A 15,718-nucleotide genomic window follows, 5' to 3' on the forward strand; every position below is an offset into this window, starting at 1 on the left:
CCTCCTTATGTTCAAAAGGAATATTAAAAAAGATATTTCTACTTTTAGTTACACAGTTACCAAGTGCCCCCCCTCCCCCCCAGTGCATATCCTGAGGACATCTGAGTTTCTTTGTCTTCTTTGGGGGTGGAAGTCTTGGTGCTTGGGATCAGCATGAAAATAAATCACTTTTGATGATATGCAGTTGCTGGTTGCAGACATTTATGAGTTACCTGATTGTGGAAATGGTATGCTGCTCAATTGCAGCAGTTGTCTGGATGATTTGTTATATTCAGGCCAGACCTACTGTAGATACTTTTCCTATTACAGCAGCATTACTTAGATGTAAGGTTGGGGTTTCCATTTGTTGTTTAACACTTCTGTGGCAGCAAAAGTGCTGGTCTGAAATCATTGCTTTACAAATGTTAACTGAGTCTGCTCTATAAGGGTTTGTTAATCCCTCTGTAACACTCACTTTGTGTAAAACGTTGTGAGGCTATTATCTGGTCAAATGGCTTCAATACCACAGATGAGTGGTGCGTTATGACTAACAGGGTCAGGTTTGGCCTTGCTCAAAGAAAGTTGTTTTTGGCATAAATTTTAGGAGATGTCTAGCTAGTACATTGCGTATACATTTCTAACACTGCTTCACTGAGAGACATAATGGAGAATGATGGTTATTTGCATTCTTGTCTTGTCTGCTAGAACAAATACCTTTATATTGTGCCTTGAAAATGTTTCGAGTCACATATATCTATTATGACCCATTCTAGTTGTTGAATTCAGGACGGCTTACAAAATCATTTTGTTACTATATGTCAAATGACCATTAAAACAGTAGTCGAGATAATCGTTTGTGTATGTGTCTGTGAAAGAGAAAACATACACACAAGACTTGATTCTGCTTTTGTGTATGCTAGCTTAAAATGCTCGTTTCCTAGTAGCTTTGTCTGCAGGGCCAGCTTTAGGCTTAAATTATAGTGTAGCTATGATTTAATTTTGTAGTATGGGTGTATCAGGCACTTCCTGCGATAGGAATGTTTCTGCATGGAGGCAAGTGGTCATCTTGGCTTTGTTCTTTTGAGGGAGAAATATGAGTCTATGACAGTTTGTAATCTCATCATTATTCCTTGTGAGTTTTAGGATCTTTTCTTATGTCTTTGTAAAATGCTTGCCAGAAATATGTATATACCTCTAACAAACTTGCTCAGCCTTCTGTGTTTTGAACTTTACAGATAAACTACTGAGTGAATGTCATGTTTATGTTTTTGAAGCTAGATAAATTCAAAATTTAGCCCCTCAAAAGTTCCAAGAAATCTTTTTGAGGGCTCTCAAATGAATCCAATATCCAGACAAACTTGCTGAGACACAGTATGACAAGCGGGCTTTAGGTGACCTTCTGAGAAACTAGTTGTTCTCCAACATTTGACTCTTGCACATGACAAAAGTTGAAGTGAATCAATCAAATAAGCTTTCCTTTAGCCATAGATCATACATGTGGAATGTGATAGGCTCAGAATTATTCATAAAGACATTAAAAGTTCCCTCTATGAAGTTAACTGTTGAGACAGCCAACTCCGCAAACCATAATTTTCCTATTGAGTCAGGATCCATGATTGTGACATCTGAAATCAATTTAGCTGGCCAGAGGCTCTGAGCACTGTTTATCACACTGAACAAATAGATTTTGGGACTATCACTCAAATATTTGTGTTAACTTTTAATTAACATAGACAATGAATAAGCTCTTCCCTTGAACCTCTCTGTAAATTTAAAAAGTAATGAGGACCAAATGTGAGAGAGAGGTTGTGTGGGCTGTAGCCCAAACATGTGGCATAAACTACCAGTGTAATTAAGTTGGACCCTAACTTGCATGGTGCCCAGAGAACTTTGAACCCCCAGGAAGACTTTGCATCAAGTGAAGTGAGTGGAAACTGCAACTGTTTTGTTTGTTTTCTCTTATTTTTAGACTGAAAACCCAACGTAATTTAATTCCAAAGCCATTTCACTGGCCTCAGGGCTGAGGCGTGGAGAGGTCAAACGACTTCCCCTGGTCAAACAGGATGCTTGTGGCATAGCCATGAATAGAGTCCAAAGCAGTGGTCCCATGTCATAACCATAAGGCCATTCTTAGTGTGACAAAAACTGTTCTATTTTAAGCAGATCCAATCATTTGTCCAAGTTATCATTATGGCTCAACTTTATGAAATATTGTAATGGTGGCAGAGAAAATGAACTCTTGGTATTTGTAGTAAAAAGCTATGAATATGTCGATTGAGATCCGATTCTGTAATTCCCTGCTGAAATTCAGAGAAAGACAGTCCATGTAGGACGTGGTGACGTCTCTTCCCAGAAGTTCTGTGGCTTTGTATTTTAGAAATATTTCCTAACGATCTGTATTTCTTGGTACTTCTGTTTTCTGTCCCAGGATCTAAAAGGTACTAGCACCAGGTGCCAGCCTGTGATACTCCTATGAAATCGTTTAGTAATTAACTTCTGTTTTACAGAAGGGGACAGGAAATGAAACCTCCTGGTCAAATGTTCTGAAACCGATTTGCGTAAAATTAAGCAACTATATTCATAATTAAGCAACTGAATCAAGGAGGCTCAGTTTCCAGAGCTGCTTGTGACCTCAGCAAACAGGAACAGATGCCAGTCAAACAACTGCCGAGCGTACACTTTACACAGGCTGTTTACTATTAAAAAACAAAAAAAAGAGAGGATGAAGTCTAAACTTGGTTATATTCATCCATATGTAATACAACACTGTTCTGTAACCTGTGGCTGCCCCTAAGTCCTATTGCCAGGCCTCTAACCACACTTTCCTGTTTATTGAAAAATATTTTCCTTGCTCTGGCTCCTTTTTGCAATGCTGGACCAGCAGGGACTGAGCCAGTGAACTGCACCAAACCTCCCTTTCTAGCAGTTGGCCTGAAAGCCAAGTGGAAACTGCTGGCAAAAAGTCTTGTTTTCTCTACTGAGCCTCTGTTTGCAGACAGGTTCGTGAGAGTCTTTCCAGCCTGGAAATTAGGCCGTTTGTCAAAGATCATACAGGAAATCAGTGTCAGAATAAGGAATAGAATTCGATTCAAGACCTAGACTTGAACTGCAAGACAGTTCTGACTCTGAAAGTCCATTAATAAATAAAAACCAAACTCATGTATTTGAGACTATGTGTGTTTCAAGAACACAAAGAAACATCCCTGCTGAATGATGGTTAACGGTTATCCCAGAAGAAAAAATCTGGGTCCTTATTGATGTAAACCAGCATAGCTCCATGGACAATCCCCTACTGCTTATCTTTTTCAGGGCAGGGCTTAGCACCGTGAGTCCTGTTATAGAAGTGCTTCATCTGTGTGGGTGTCAGAGGTAAAAGTTCTGGGCTTTGCGAATGTAATTGTCAGTCTTTGCTGAACCCTAGCCATAGAGTCTAGTTTCAGCATCTGTGTACTGGGAGCAATGGTAAGCAATGTTCCTCCTGCCTTTTTGCCCCCACTGCTAAAGAGTAACTGCATTGGAATACTAGGAGTTAGAGATGAGGAAAAATACAAGCTTGGAAAAATAATTGCATTCTAAAGGTGTGCTCTTTCAATGGAGGAGTTTTAAACTACAGGAGGCTTGGTAAATATTTGGTATTTATTTAGGTATGTTTTCTTTCTCCTGCTATACATCATCTTTGAAATTCTAAATATAAAATTAACATTGGTGGGCAGTACGCAAATGTTTGTTGCTGTCATTATGTTTTTTTAGCACCATTAGGGAAAAAAAAAGTTTTGGGAGGAAATGTTTGAATCCAAGTATTGTTGTGTTGTGCTAGCTCTTGAGAAACTTAAAAGCAAAATTGATTAGTGACTGGGATATACAGGATGTTAATCAACAAGAGTCTGAAAAAATGGATTTTTTTTTTTGTTTAATTGCATAAATTTGATTTGAAGGTATAGTTCTGGATATAGGCAAAGACAAAAATCCAATTATTAACCTGACTGTCCTCTGAAGCTGTCCAAATGTAATGTTGTTCCAGATGTTGGTGGTACTGCTCCTTGTTTATACTATTTCTCAGCAGCTGCGAAGCTATTTGAAAAAATGACTCAGATGGGCGGTACTGGTATTTGATGCAGAATCTACACCCAAGGGACATGTAATTACATAAATGCAGCCCAATAAGTATAATTTTTATCAGGACAACAAACCAAATAACATTCCTTCAGCCTGATGTAAATTACAAAGGCCAAATGTTATCATAGCCTCTTGACAGAATGGGCTGTATTGACTCTTACTACCTATTTTCTTTTTATCAAGAGATACAAAATTACATAACTTCCCCCTCCTTGTCTATCCATCTACGAATGAGAAATCTAATCCTGCTAATGTGTGTGCACATGCGTAGCTTCACTTGTGTGAGTAATCCTTCAAAATAAGCAAACTACTTTTTTTGAAGAAAAGGTATGTACATGAATACAAGCTTGCAGATGTAGTTCTGCAGGCAGTGTACTCTGGAGACCCTGCTCCTGTTGTCCTTAGCATGCTAAAATTAATGGAATTACAGGAATGCAGGGCTGGGTTCCAAAAGCGCGGGCTGAATTTCAGTTTCTGAATGGAGCTAGAGCTCAGAAGTGTGCCGGTGAGTTTATCCATAGTACAGCTAATGGGCTGGTTGTATCCTGCTGTCAGGGACAGGTTTTTAGTGCAGTCGAGTCCAGCCAGACAATATAGCTTCAAATGATAACAGAATTTAGCAGAATATTTGTTTTGACCATGGCAGATACTTTTGTCAGACTGTGGCCATCTGTGCTGTAGCTTTGTCTGTACTGTGGAATGAATACATAACTTCTGAGTGCTTTTTCCTGTTCAATCTCTGTTTGCTATCTGTTTTCCCATTCATTTCTTTTTTCCTGGGTTTTTCTTTCAGTTTATATTTTCCTCCCACCTCCCCTCCTTTCCACAATCTTCCTTTGGAGTTTTAGCAGAAAATTCCTGTGTGAAAATCATGTTGTACTTGTAAGTTCAGAAGCTTTTGCAATAGAAGAAAACGGAGACTGTCATTCTGTCTTAAAAAAAGAAAAAAGGAGAAACACATATTTTCATCTATAGCTCTTACAGTGTGTCTTACTCTCCTGGGAAGCTTTATTTTCTTTTATCTATTACCTGTTTCTCAGCTCACTAGTGGAAGAATACCACAATTGTATGTATTGTCCCTGAAATATGTTCTGTATGTTTCCTTCTCTACATCCTTTGCTGCATTAAGGAAACCTAATACATTGAATGTGTCTGAAAATCAGCATTCCTTGTTACAAAGATAGATACATCATAGAGAGGAATAAACCCATGAATTTTCAGTTGCTGGAGAAATCACCGTCTATGATTTTGTTAACTATAAATTTAGGGGGGGGGGGGGGTTTTGGGGGGGGGGGGGTATGTGTGGTAATTTTATAAAAAATGGCTTCCTGGCATTTTCATTGCACTTTTTTGCCTACATAGGTGCCTGCTGCTTCTCTGATTTCTGACAGATATAATCCATAAACCTGCTTCAAATACAAACACAGCAGTAAAATACAAAACCTGCCTAGAAAAGAATACAAAAATCACACTTCAGTAAAACTTTGCATCTGGTCTCCCAGAACTTTATCAGTGATACTGTGCTCAGTGCTCTCTGTTAAGAAATAAATGCAAGGAAAACAGTTCCTGAAGATTTCAAGTGTTTTCTTGATTTGAGCATTTCTTGAAATGCCTGTGACCAAAATATTCCACAAGCTTTCTGCTAGCAACTGACAACTAAAAAGTGATAGATATGTGAAACTGAGTCAATGTTTTGGGATTTTTTTATGACCAAGAACTTAAAGGAATTGCAGGTTACTATTTGAAGTGCAGTAAAACATTTCTCCTTTGACTGTTCCATTTCTTTTCTTCCCCAGAAAGCAACTGTGCAACATGACATTTGAAGATTTTGAGAACTATTCTTATTTCTACGACTTGTCTGAGGAAGATGAATCACCCCAGTCCTCCCTCAGCATTGCCCATATGATTTCCCTTTCCTTTTACAGTGTGGCATTTCTGCTGGGAGTGCCAGGTAATGCCATCATCATCTGGTTTATGGGCTTTAAGTGGGATAAATCTGTTTCTACTCTCTGGTTCCTCAATCTGGCCATTGCAGATTTCATTTTTGTTCTCTTCCTGCCCCTCTATATAACATACGTGGCAATGGGCTTCCACTGGCCTTTTGGGAAGTGGCTCTGCAAAATGAACTCATTCATTGCACTACTTAATATGTTTGCCAGTGTTTTCTTCCTGACATTCATCAGCCTTGACCGCTACATCCGCCTAGTCCACCCAGTCTTTTCCTACAAGTATCGGACTGTAAGGAACACCCTCATTCTTAGTGGGATCATTTGGATGTCAGCTGCAATTATTGGTGGCCCTGCCTTATATTTTAGAGACACAGCTACAGTTCTCAACAACGTCACCATTTGCTACAACAACTTCCATGTTCATGACAGAGAACTTATTTTGCTGACACATCACATTCTTATTTGGGTGAGGCTTGCATTCGGTTACCTCTTTCCTCTAGTGACCATGGTCATTTGCTACTCATTGCTGATTGTCAAAGTGAAGAGGAGAACTGTATTGACTTCCAGCAGGCTTTTCTGGACCATCATTGCTGTAGTTGTAGCTTTTTTTGTTTGCTGGACACCATATCACATATTCAGCATTGTGGAGCTGTCTGCTCACCACGATGAAAACTTGCATGACTTACTGCAGGATGGCATTCCCCTCTCCACTGGCCTTGGTTTCATCAACAGTTGCCTCAATCCAATCCTCTACGTTCTGATTAGCAAAAAGTTCCAGGCCCAGGTCAAGACAACAGTCTCTGAGGTGCTAAAATTGGCACTGTGGGAGGTGAGCCGCTCGGGAACTGTCAGCGAGCAGCTGTGGAGCTCGGACAACACCCATGCACCTGTGCACTATTGTGAAACTGCTCAGTGACTGCTCTTGTCACCATCCCTCTCTGAAAGAGCTGACAGGAGATTTGGAGGTGTTCTTGACTTCACATCTGCCAGTCAGATGTGCATCTTTGCATATACAGTTTTATGTAAACAGCTGGCTTAATTGCACTTGCTGCTTTCCTTGAAAGGTTTTTAAAGGACACATCATTTAGGTGTGGTGTACTTGCAATGCACACACAGTCTGAACTGAAAGTTGTCAGAGTAAGTGGAATTGCTCTAACTGGCTTTTTATCAGGAATGTTGTTGTAATCCTGTTATTTTGTTGTGGTTGCATATCTCATTGCTATCAAAAGAGCACACAGTAAAAATATTCCTCCTTGCCATCACTGGTAACACTCTTGATCAAGGCATTCTCATTCCAAGCGGTCGTGGCCATACATCAATAGGTCATGAGTCTCCTGATTGTCTAGTATTGCCTTAAGTAGGAATCACCTGGCTACATCCCAGCTAAGTGAAGCTATCAGTGGCTCCACTCTGCAGTTGGAGAAGGATCCCAAGACAGAGAACACTGAATTGCTGCCTTCTTTTGTCAAAAAAGAAAAATATGGAAATAAAATCTGTTTTCTCCCAGTGCTCTTTATCTTATACTCAAAACTAAGACAGGAGATACCATGTTTTCTGGTCACTTATTCTTGTGCTTTTGGCACCATTTGGGTGCAAAATACTGAGCAGATGTTTCATGTAGATATTAGGCTCATTGGAAATGTGCAAAGAATTAGTGAAAATGTTTCTAACAGAAGGTGAGATTAAAGGCCCCCTGCCACAGTTGTTCTTTTTCTATGTTTAAACTTTCAGGCTCAAAGAGGTTTACAACTATCACTTGCTCTTTATTGCTCTGTCAAACAAAGGTAAAGAAATAATATAACATTTTGTTTGCCTTAATGCCAACCTTCAAAAAATGGGCAGAGTGAATTCAACAATATTCTGTTACAAGTCTGTAGCCAAATTTGGACTTCTTTGCCAAATGAGAGGCAAGACAGTACATCCAGGAAATGGAGTCCACTCCCGTAAGAAAGGTGAAGTGGTCCCAGTTATGCTATATTCTGTTCTAACTTGTTGCTTGCTGCAGAATCACATGTGTACCAATGCAAATATATACGCTAAGTGGAGTGGACCAATTTCTGATGCAATACCACTTAAATAAAAAGTTGAATGTGGGATAAAACTCCACTAAAAGTAAAAGCATAAAAGCTTTGGGTAAACTTCAACTGTTTTTTCCTTGTTATTGGCCTAGGTATATAGAATAAAACTACCTTTCAGATAATCTACCTAGTTTCTATGGCCTGCCAACACACATAAGTAGCATTTATACTGTAATTGAGGCCTTACATGTAAATATATTTGCTTTTGTATAAGATATATATCTATATATGCATGCATGAGCACATCTGGTATTGGTAGCTGGACAAATAGAAACAGTCTGACTGTGGTCTGTAACTGTTTCTTTGGGCTCTGGTTTCAGAGTTTGGGAGAGTCAGGCAGGATCAGTGGAATTTCAATGTGCTGGAAAGTTGGTAAGCAACACTCTTCCTTTGAGTCATTTGCTGCCTGGTACATAGTGACTCATAATATTTTGGCACAGTGCTGCTGAATGTGCCTAAATCAAACATTTTTCAGTTCTTCTTCACATGTTCCCTGACATCTTTCTAAGAATGATGTATTAGCACTACTCTCCTGACTGTACTCCAAGTGAAGTAATAAAATTTTGTTGTTTCCAAAGAGCGTGTTCATTTGCTTTTCTAAGCAGCAATATGCAGTGACTGTCCATTCTTAGAACCGCTCCTTCCCAAAGATTTTGGAAGATGAAAGCAAGCCCTGACCCTTTCTACTACAGGAATTAAGGTTTATGTCAGCTTTCTTCTTGCACGTCAGCTATGTGAGCACATATATTGCTATATACAGTAAAGAGATTGATTTTCAAATGGGGGAACATACACATGCTGTCTTGCATAAATTACGAGAAAGCTTCCCCTGAAGTAGACAACAGAGATACAGAACAGAATTGAAGAAGGCCAAAGTCAGCCCTGGTCTGTGGAATTAAGTGGATTAACAATTTTGCAATGTAACTACTACCTCATTCACAGCAAGATCAGTTACAAAATTATCTCCAAATCATTTCTGCAAGAGTAATGGAAGATACCTAAACAAAACAGATAACGCTCTAAGTTTCTGTTTCCAAAGAGTGTCCAAAACAATACCAACAGTTGTACGCTGCTTGGACTGACGAACACTCATTCAACCCACCACAACTGTAAAAAAGCCAGACGAAGGGGATCTATCTTACCATGCTAAAAGACACTATAGAAAAACACTTCACAGGAAGTAGCTCTGTGATCAACCATTCATTCAAGAATAATAGCGATTGACACATTTTGTAATAGACAGGTTCTGGCTACTTACTCCTATCTGCTTCCTGAACAGTTTGTACTTCTGAAGGTTGTTACATTAGTTTGTAACCAATACTTCTGTTGAAACTGTTTTCCCAGTATTCCTGTATATCACATATTTAAGTTACAGAACTTTCTGCTGATCTTTCTGTTATGGGGTGCACTTGGGCTAGAAGTGTCTTGTTTACTCTAAGATGCTGATTTTTCACAGGCACAATGACACAGTAATATACCAGCCCATACCCAAATACTACACAAAACCCCCTAACATAGATATATATGGATTCTGTGGAATTCTCTTGCCCACTTGCCTATTTATTTTGTAACTGGGGAGACTGTGCTCTCTAGCTTTTATTGTTTTGTTCCTGTGCAGCAAGTTTCCTTCTAACATCAGGGAAAAAAAACCCACAAAAGAAATCCCAACAACTGAAGAATTTGTACATGCATGCTTAGCATAAATGAGAAACACACTCAAAAATCCAGTCTGGCAGGTCAGATGGATGGCTCATAGTACTGTATTTTAGCAAAGTTACAGTCTGTAAATCAAACCATTTTATCCACTTAGAGCTTTAATTTCAAGGTCAAGGAAAGAGTTTAAAGGCAAGAAGCACACTGAATGGGAGGTCAGAAACAGTGATGGCCAAGGATAGTGAAAATTTTATGTGTGTCAGAATTTTTATTTCATTTTTTTCTGATCTGGCATTTGCTAATTTCTTTAACAGCACCATGACAGAATTGCTAAAACTAAGCTACATGATTTAGCAGAAGTGACAGCTAGAGAATTGCCACAGAAAGGGTACTGTGCATTAATTACACACGGGATGAAGCTAGTCCTGTAGGAGTTAAGTTTATGGAAGGTGGGAATGAAGCCTGTAATTATACTTACTTTCAATTCTTTAATCATGCTTTAAACCTCTGTCAGGCAGAATTTTTTTTTTTGAGAAATTATAAAACAAAGCTCTTTCTTACATTATGTGAAGTTGGCAGACCTTTAAACAGAGAGAAACAGGACCTGCTGTGCCAGATGATAATTGCACAGAGATGCTCTGTGAAAGAAGAACAAAAAGAGTTACTTTAGCTGCCGCTGTCGGGCTTCAGCACCAAGCACCTTCATCTCAGGGTAACCAATGTGGCGCATAAAAGGCTTCCACCATTTCATGGTCACAATAAATTCTCTATCAAGGCCTGGAAATGTGAATTTGTCTGGAAGCTTCACAACTTTGACAGCTTTTAAATTTGTATCATTCCTATGGATAGCTTCTGGAAAACAATTTAGTTCCGATAGGTTCTTCAGTCTTTAAAAAAATGTCAAAATCCGTCTAGAAACTGATCTGGAGCCAAGTAAGCAGCTCAAACAGGCATTAATTATGCTACTTTATCTTTGCATTTTAATTGAACGCCTGTTTTTGTTGTTTTTAGCCTGGAGCATGCTTCAAGTTTATTACGTAAGTGAATTATCCACCTGCATTAGCTGTAGCCTGTGGTGACTGCACCCCATTGCTCCTCGCACTTCCACGCTGGGGGGTTGGACAGCTGGTGCCCGAGAGTGCTTGTGGAAGGCGCATGCTGCCCCCTAGTCGCCTTCCCCGGGCTAACCAATGCCTGCCCAGGCTGTCAAGGTGCAGGACACACAAGGACCTTGGAATATGAAAGCAGGAGCTTTTATCAGCACCATTGTTTGCTGTACTAATTAAAAAGCCCCAGAAAAGATGCGAAATTTGAATTTCACTGCAGATGTTTTCACACCTCAGAGGAAAAGCACGCCAAGTCCACACCACAGGGTATGAGAAGACACCATGGTAGTCTCAGGCCAGATCTGTTTCACTATATGCCTTGCCATCTCTCATACATTGCAGTCCCCTGTGTTGCTTCTAACTTACCTTCATCTCCACTCCCTCAGCAGCAGCAGAGTTTTAGCTTTCAACAAAAGCCATGATGTATTTTGTTTAATAAGGGTGGTGACTAACCAAAGGAACTTATACTACTGTTTGACTGCTAAAAAAAGTTATTTGCACTTTGCCTGAGCCCTGCGCTTTTCCCCTTAAAGCCATCCCCCTCCTTCCAGGGGAATTACAGAAATTTCCACAGATGCAACTTCCTCCAAAATGGAGCAGAGGGCATTTCAGATTTTTAAAGCCATGTAAACGTTAAATCTGGATTGATGGTACATGTAAATTGTCCATTTTCTGTGCTCAAGCTCTTGAGTACTACAGTGGGGTGTTAGAGCAACCTTGAAATTCGTTTTAGCTTCTGCCTTACCCATCAACCAAATTTTACATTTATGAGTTGGATTACACCATGATTTTGAATTAACCACAGACACAGCCCAATTTTTGCAATTACATTTATTCTAGATATATCAAGTCTTAAATCTTATTGAAAGCAGCTACATCCATTGATTGTACATAATCTTCAAAAGCTGTTATTCTCTCTTCCAGCATATCTGTTCCAACTTTATCATCTTCAACAACGCACTGGATCTGAAGCTTTTTGATACCATAGCCAACTGGTACTAGCTTGGCTAAAAAAAAAAAAAAAAGCATTTAGTACTCCTTGATTGGTAGAATAGCATAAAAATGCAAATCTAAGATTGAACTGACCAAAATAGTCTGCAGGAACACATAAACCCCGTAATTTGTTCTGTATTAAAAACTGCCTAATCAACAACACAGCATTCATTACAAGGTGGTCGAAAAGGGTTTGTTTTTGTGGGTTCCCCCCCCTCCAAGCCAGTGATGTGGGTGTATGGGTGTTTCCTTGCTGCATCATTACCTTCTCCCAAGTAACTAGCAATAGGACAAGAGGAAATGGCCTCAAGTTGCGCCAGGGGAGGTTTAGATTGGACGTGAGGAAAAATTTCTTTACTGAAAGAGTGGTTAAACATTGGAACAGGCTGCCCAGCGAAGTGGTTGAGTCACCATCCCTGGAGGTATTTAAAAGACGTGTAGATGAGGCGCTTAGGGACATGGTTTAGTGGGCATGGTGGTGTTGGGTTGACGGTTGGACTCGATGACCTTAGAGGTCTTTTCCAACCTTAATGATTCTATGATTCTTTCAGGAACTGTACAGGGAGACACTGAATAGCAGAGCCAAAGTTTTAAAGCTTTTAAAACCTGTATTTGAATCTTAACCAGGCCGCTGCACTAACACACCTTTTTGACTATTTCAAGATACTGAAGTACTGTAATATTGCAATTCCTGCACTGTTTTAGCTACCCACATTTTCAGGCATCAGCAAACAGTGACCGCAAGTCTACCTATTCATGCACTACCTTAAGAGACCGCACTATCTCCCCTCTCCCTGCTTTGAGATTTTCTCCTACTTACAAGATCCCCAGACCAAGCCATCTGCCTGAATGCTTCGAACACACTCCTCTAGTTTGGCCATGTCCGTCTCATCATCCCAAGGTTTCACATCAAGCAAGATTGACGATTTGGCAACAACAGCTGGTTCTAGGGGAAGAAAATCACCATTAAAAGCTGAGACATTTTCAAAAATTCATGAATATGCTTGCAAACTAGCTTTACAAGAACTTTTCCAATTTCATGCACAAGAACCTCCTCACATAGCTGTGACAGGCCTCTTGTACCAACATACATTTCGAAAGTATTTAAGCTACGCATATCCCAATGTTCAAGATGTAGATACCTATGTTCTTGAAATAGTCTCAGAAGAAAACATAGATTAAAAACCTATCGTTGTTTGTTACATAGGAAGTCCTTTTCAGAGGATCTGAGAAGGAGCTTAATGCCGTGTAACAGTTTATTTTCCACAGAGGGAATACTGCAACTGCTACAGTTCTGAACAGTTCCAGACCAGTAGCTGTGGAGGGACTTGCATATTGCAGCCTTTTCTCTAAACTTTTACCTCTGGGTAAGACAAAGAAGAGCGTATTAAACAGGACAAAAAACTATGTTAAGGTTTTCATTTGCTATGGGAAAGGCTAAGCTCACAGGCAACTCAAGTGAAGCGAGTTACTCCCATGTCATTCCAGTCAAGTTTACCTATTACAGTGAATTAGCGCTTCTAGCCATCCTGTTCAAATGCATGAAAATTAACCCAAGCATAAAAGATGAGTAAGTTCTTGGTAGACATACTTTTGGACTTCTTTGATTCATATTGGGCCAGACGTTCTTCCCTCAGTTTCTTTGCTTCTTCACTTTCCTGAAAGAGAAATCTAAAGTTACAGAGAAGCACCAAAACCCTGCATCTTTAAAGCATTACATATTGACTGGCATCTACTCAGGCAAAAACAAATCATCACAACTGTCAGCCGAAAGATGGTGATTTTTTGTTTTACTCATCATGTAACCAGTCAAAGTTAAAGTAGACAGTTCACCCCATTGCAACACATTCCTTTCTAACTCTAGAGTTTCTACCTTCCAAGCTTTTCTGTTCTGCAAAGACAGCTGAATTTGAGAATTCCAAGTAGGATCTGGTATCAAGGTCACAAATTTAAGTAACTTAAACTAGTTAAGGCAACAATCTGCATACCTGGGTATTTCTAAAAAAAACCCAAATACAATACAAAAAGGTCCCAAGTACCTCCTCATCGTCAGATCCAAAAAGATCAATGTCATCATCATCTTTGCTATCTGTGGCTGCACCTGTTGTGTCCTCAACATCAGCAGGACCGTATTTCCCCAAAGCCTTTTTTACTCCTGGCAAGCTGAAAGAAAATGGCAGATATCAGGAACCTACTCAAATGTCAATACAAATACTGCCAATTTGTCAATGTACCCACAAGCCCATTCATAGGTTTTTTAGCACAGCATTTTTACTACGTATCTAATTCTGCTACTTGAAAACAGAACCTCCCCAAAGACAATCCTCAATGCTCCCGACATGCTAGTTGAGACTACAGCAAATCCCATATTCAAAGATTGTTCATCTAAGCTGACACGATCCTGCCCAACACTGCTGCTCCACCTAGGTATATGGCTAGAAAAAACTTTCTTATTGGAATCATTTATCTGCATTGTATTCTGCGTAGGAAGAGTTATAAACTTCTCATGCTTCCCTAAAAATATTTTTGTTTGTTTAAAAACTAATAGTGACAGACAACATGTTGTTGCAAGGTAACTGATTCCGTGATTTTGGAAGTTTCAGTGAATGCTTTGCTCTGAAAGCTAGCTCTCAACAGCACGCGAGGGACCGGACCCCCCCTGAATTAGTCTTCTCCTATAGCTCATACAGTTCTGTAGTCTTAGAACAAGCTCGTAGTTCTATTGTTACTGTGAACTGCTGTTACGAGAGTCCTAAGACTCGCTTTAGTTTTCAGGAACTAGATGTAGTTTCCGCAGAGTGGACTTTGTAAAGCAACTTTATAATCTCAGTCCCCTTTAGCATTATAAGCGCTTCCCAAACGGGCTGGTGACTGAGCCACCCAACTTTGCAAGAGTTCCCTCTAAACAGGACTGAGGCACATAGAGGAGGCAGTGTAGCAGTACTGACACTACCTATGCTGTACCTTTTTAGAGAGGCCTGCAGTCTCCATGGATGTCAATACAGCACCTTTCATGAACACTAAAATCACTAAAAGAGAAAGAAGATAACATTTGCTTTCGTATTTCCCCTTCTTTATATGTGCTTCTGCATTGCAAATCATTGATTTTGCTTTATCTTCCAGGACTAAAAACCTGAACGAGCCACTTTCCTTATTTATCATCTATGTAATGTATATCTATCTTTAAAGACTCCTGTAATACTTTCTAATCCATTTTGGTGTTGCCTTTATGGGGTCGATTACTGGTAAGTCATTTCCAGCTTTCAGCATAGTTATCTGTGCAAGTAGCAGCAACGAAACTCAAGCCTTTCTTAGAAGCTTTAGCGGAAATCTCAGCAACTGAAACAGAATCAGGTTGCCTAAACTCTGAGAAGTGTAATGTGCTGACAGAAAAAGTCTGTTCCGCTTCTAGTGCTGTTCCAGTTCCAACGACAACACAAAAAGCCACATGGTACCAGTGAAAAAAACACCGTTTTGTTCGAACTCGAAAAAACAAATGCAACACTTCGTAGGCCAGTTCGCACACGTATTCCAGCTTTGCAGTTTAACCATACCTTGCCTTTTGCTTTTCGTACGACTTAATATGATTGTACCACCGAAGAGCATGAAACAAGTCTGCAGGAGGTGGGGCAGCGATTGCTTCAAAGACTGCTATATCAGCCTGAGAAGGGACGTACCTGCGGAGAATAAGCCGAAGTTAACCCCCTTCCTCGGTGCACGCAGGAGGATCTGAAGCGGCAGCCGCCAAGCCCGGAGACGACCGCGCCGCGGCAGCAGCCCGGTGCGTCCGCCAGGCTGCTGCTAAGCCCAGCGGCCAGCACCGCAGAAGCGCGAGAAGCCAGGC

The 15,718-nt window shown here is 40.1% G+C and overlaps 2 protein-coding genes across 2 annotated transcripts in view; one reads left to right on the top strand and one right to left on the bottom strand.

Annotated features, from left to right (window-relative positions):
- GPR1 (G protein-coupled receptor 1) overlaps positions 1 to 8,689 on the top strand; it is a 17,661-nt gene extending 8,972 nt beyond the window's left edge. Inside the window, exon 2 of the mRNA XM_009332075.1 lies at positions 5,892 to 8,689. Coding sequence (XP_009330350.1) covers positions 5,908 to 6,960 — 1,053 coding nt within the window. The 5' untranslated portion in view covers positions 5,892 to 5,907 and the 3' untranslated portion in view covers positions 6,961 to 8,689. The remainder of the gene's footprint in view (positions 1 to 5,891) is intronic.
- A 3,008-nt stretch (positions 8,690 to 11,697) lies between these two features.
- EEF1B2 (eukaryotic translation elongation factor 1 beta 2) lies at positions 11,698 to 15,571 on the bottom strand (the record flags this gene model as incomplete). Its single annotated transcript, XM_009333024.1, has 5 exons — positions 11,698 to 11,888; positions 12,695 to 12,820; positions 13,466 to 13,532; positions 13,914 to 14,037; positions 15,429 to 15,571. Coding segments are annotated over 5 exons (615 nt in total), but the record flags the coding sequence as incomplete, so codon positions are not given.
- Between the last annotated feature and the right edge of the window lie 147 nt (positions 15,572 to 15,718).

The sequence above is a fragment of the Pygoscelis adeliae genome, unplaced genomic scaffold, assembly GCF_000699105.1.
Source record: "Pygoscelis adeliae isolate BGI_AS28 unplaced genomic scaffold, ASM69910v1 Scaffold160, whole genome shotgun sequence".
Lineage (NCBI taxonomy): Eukaryota > Metazoa > Chordata > Aves > Sphenisciformes > Spheniscidae > Pygoscelis > Pygoscelis adeliae.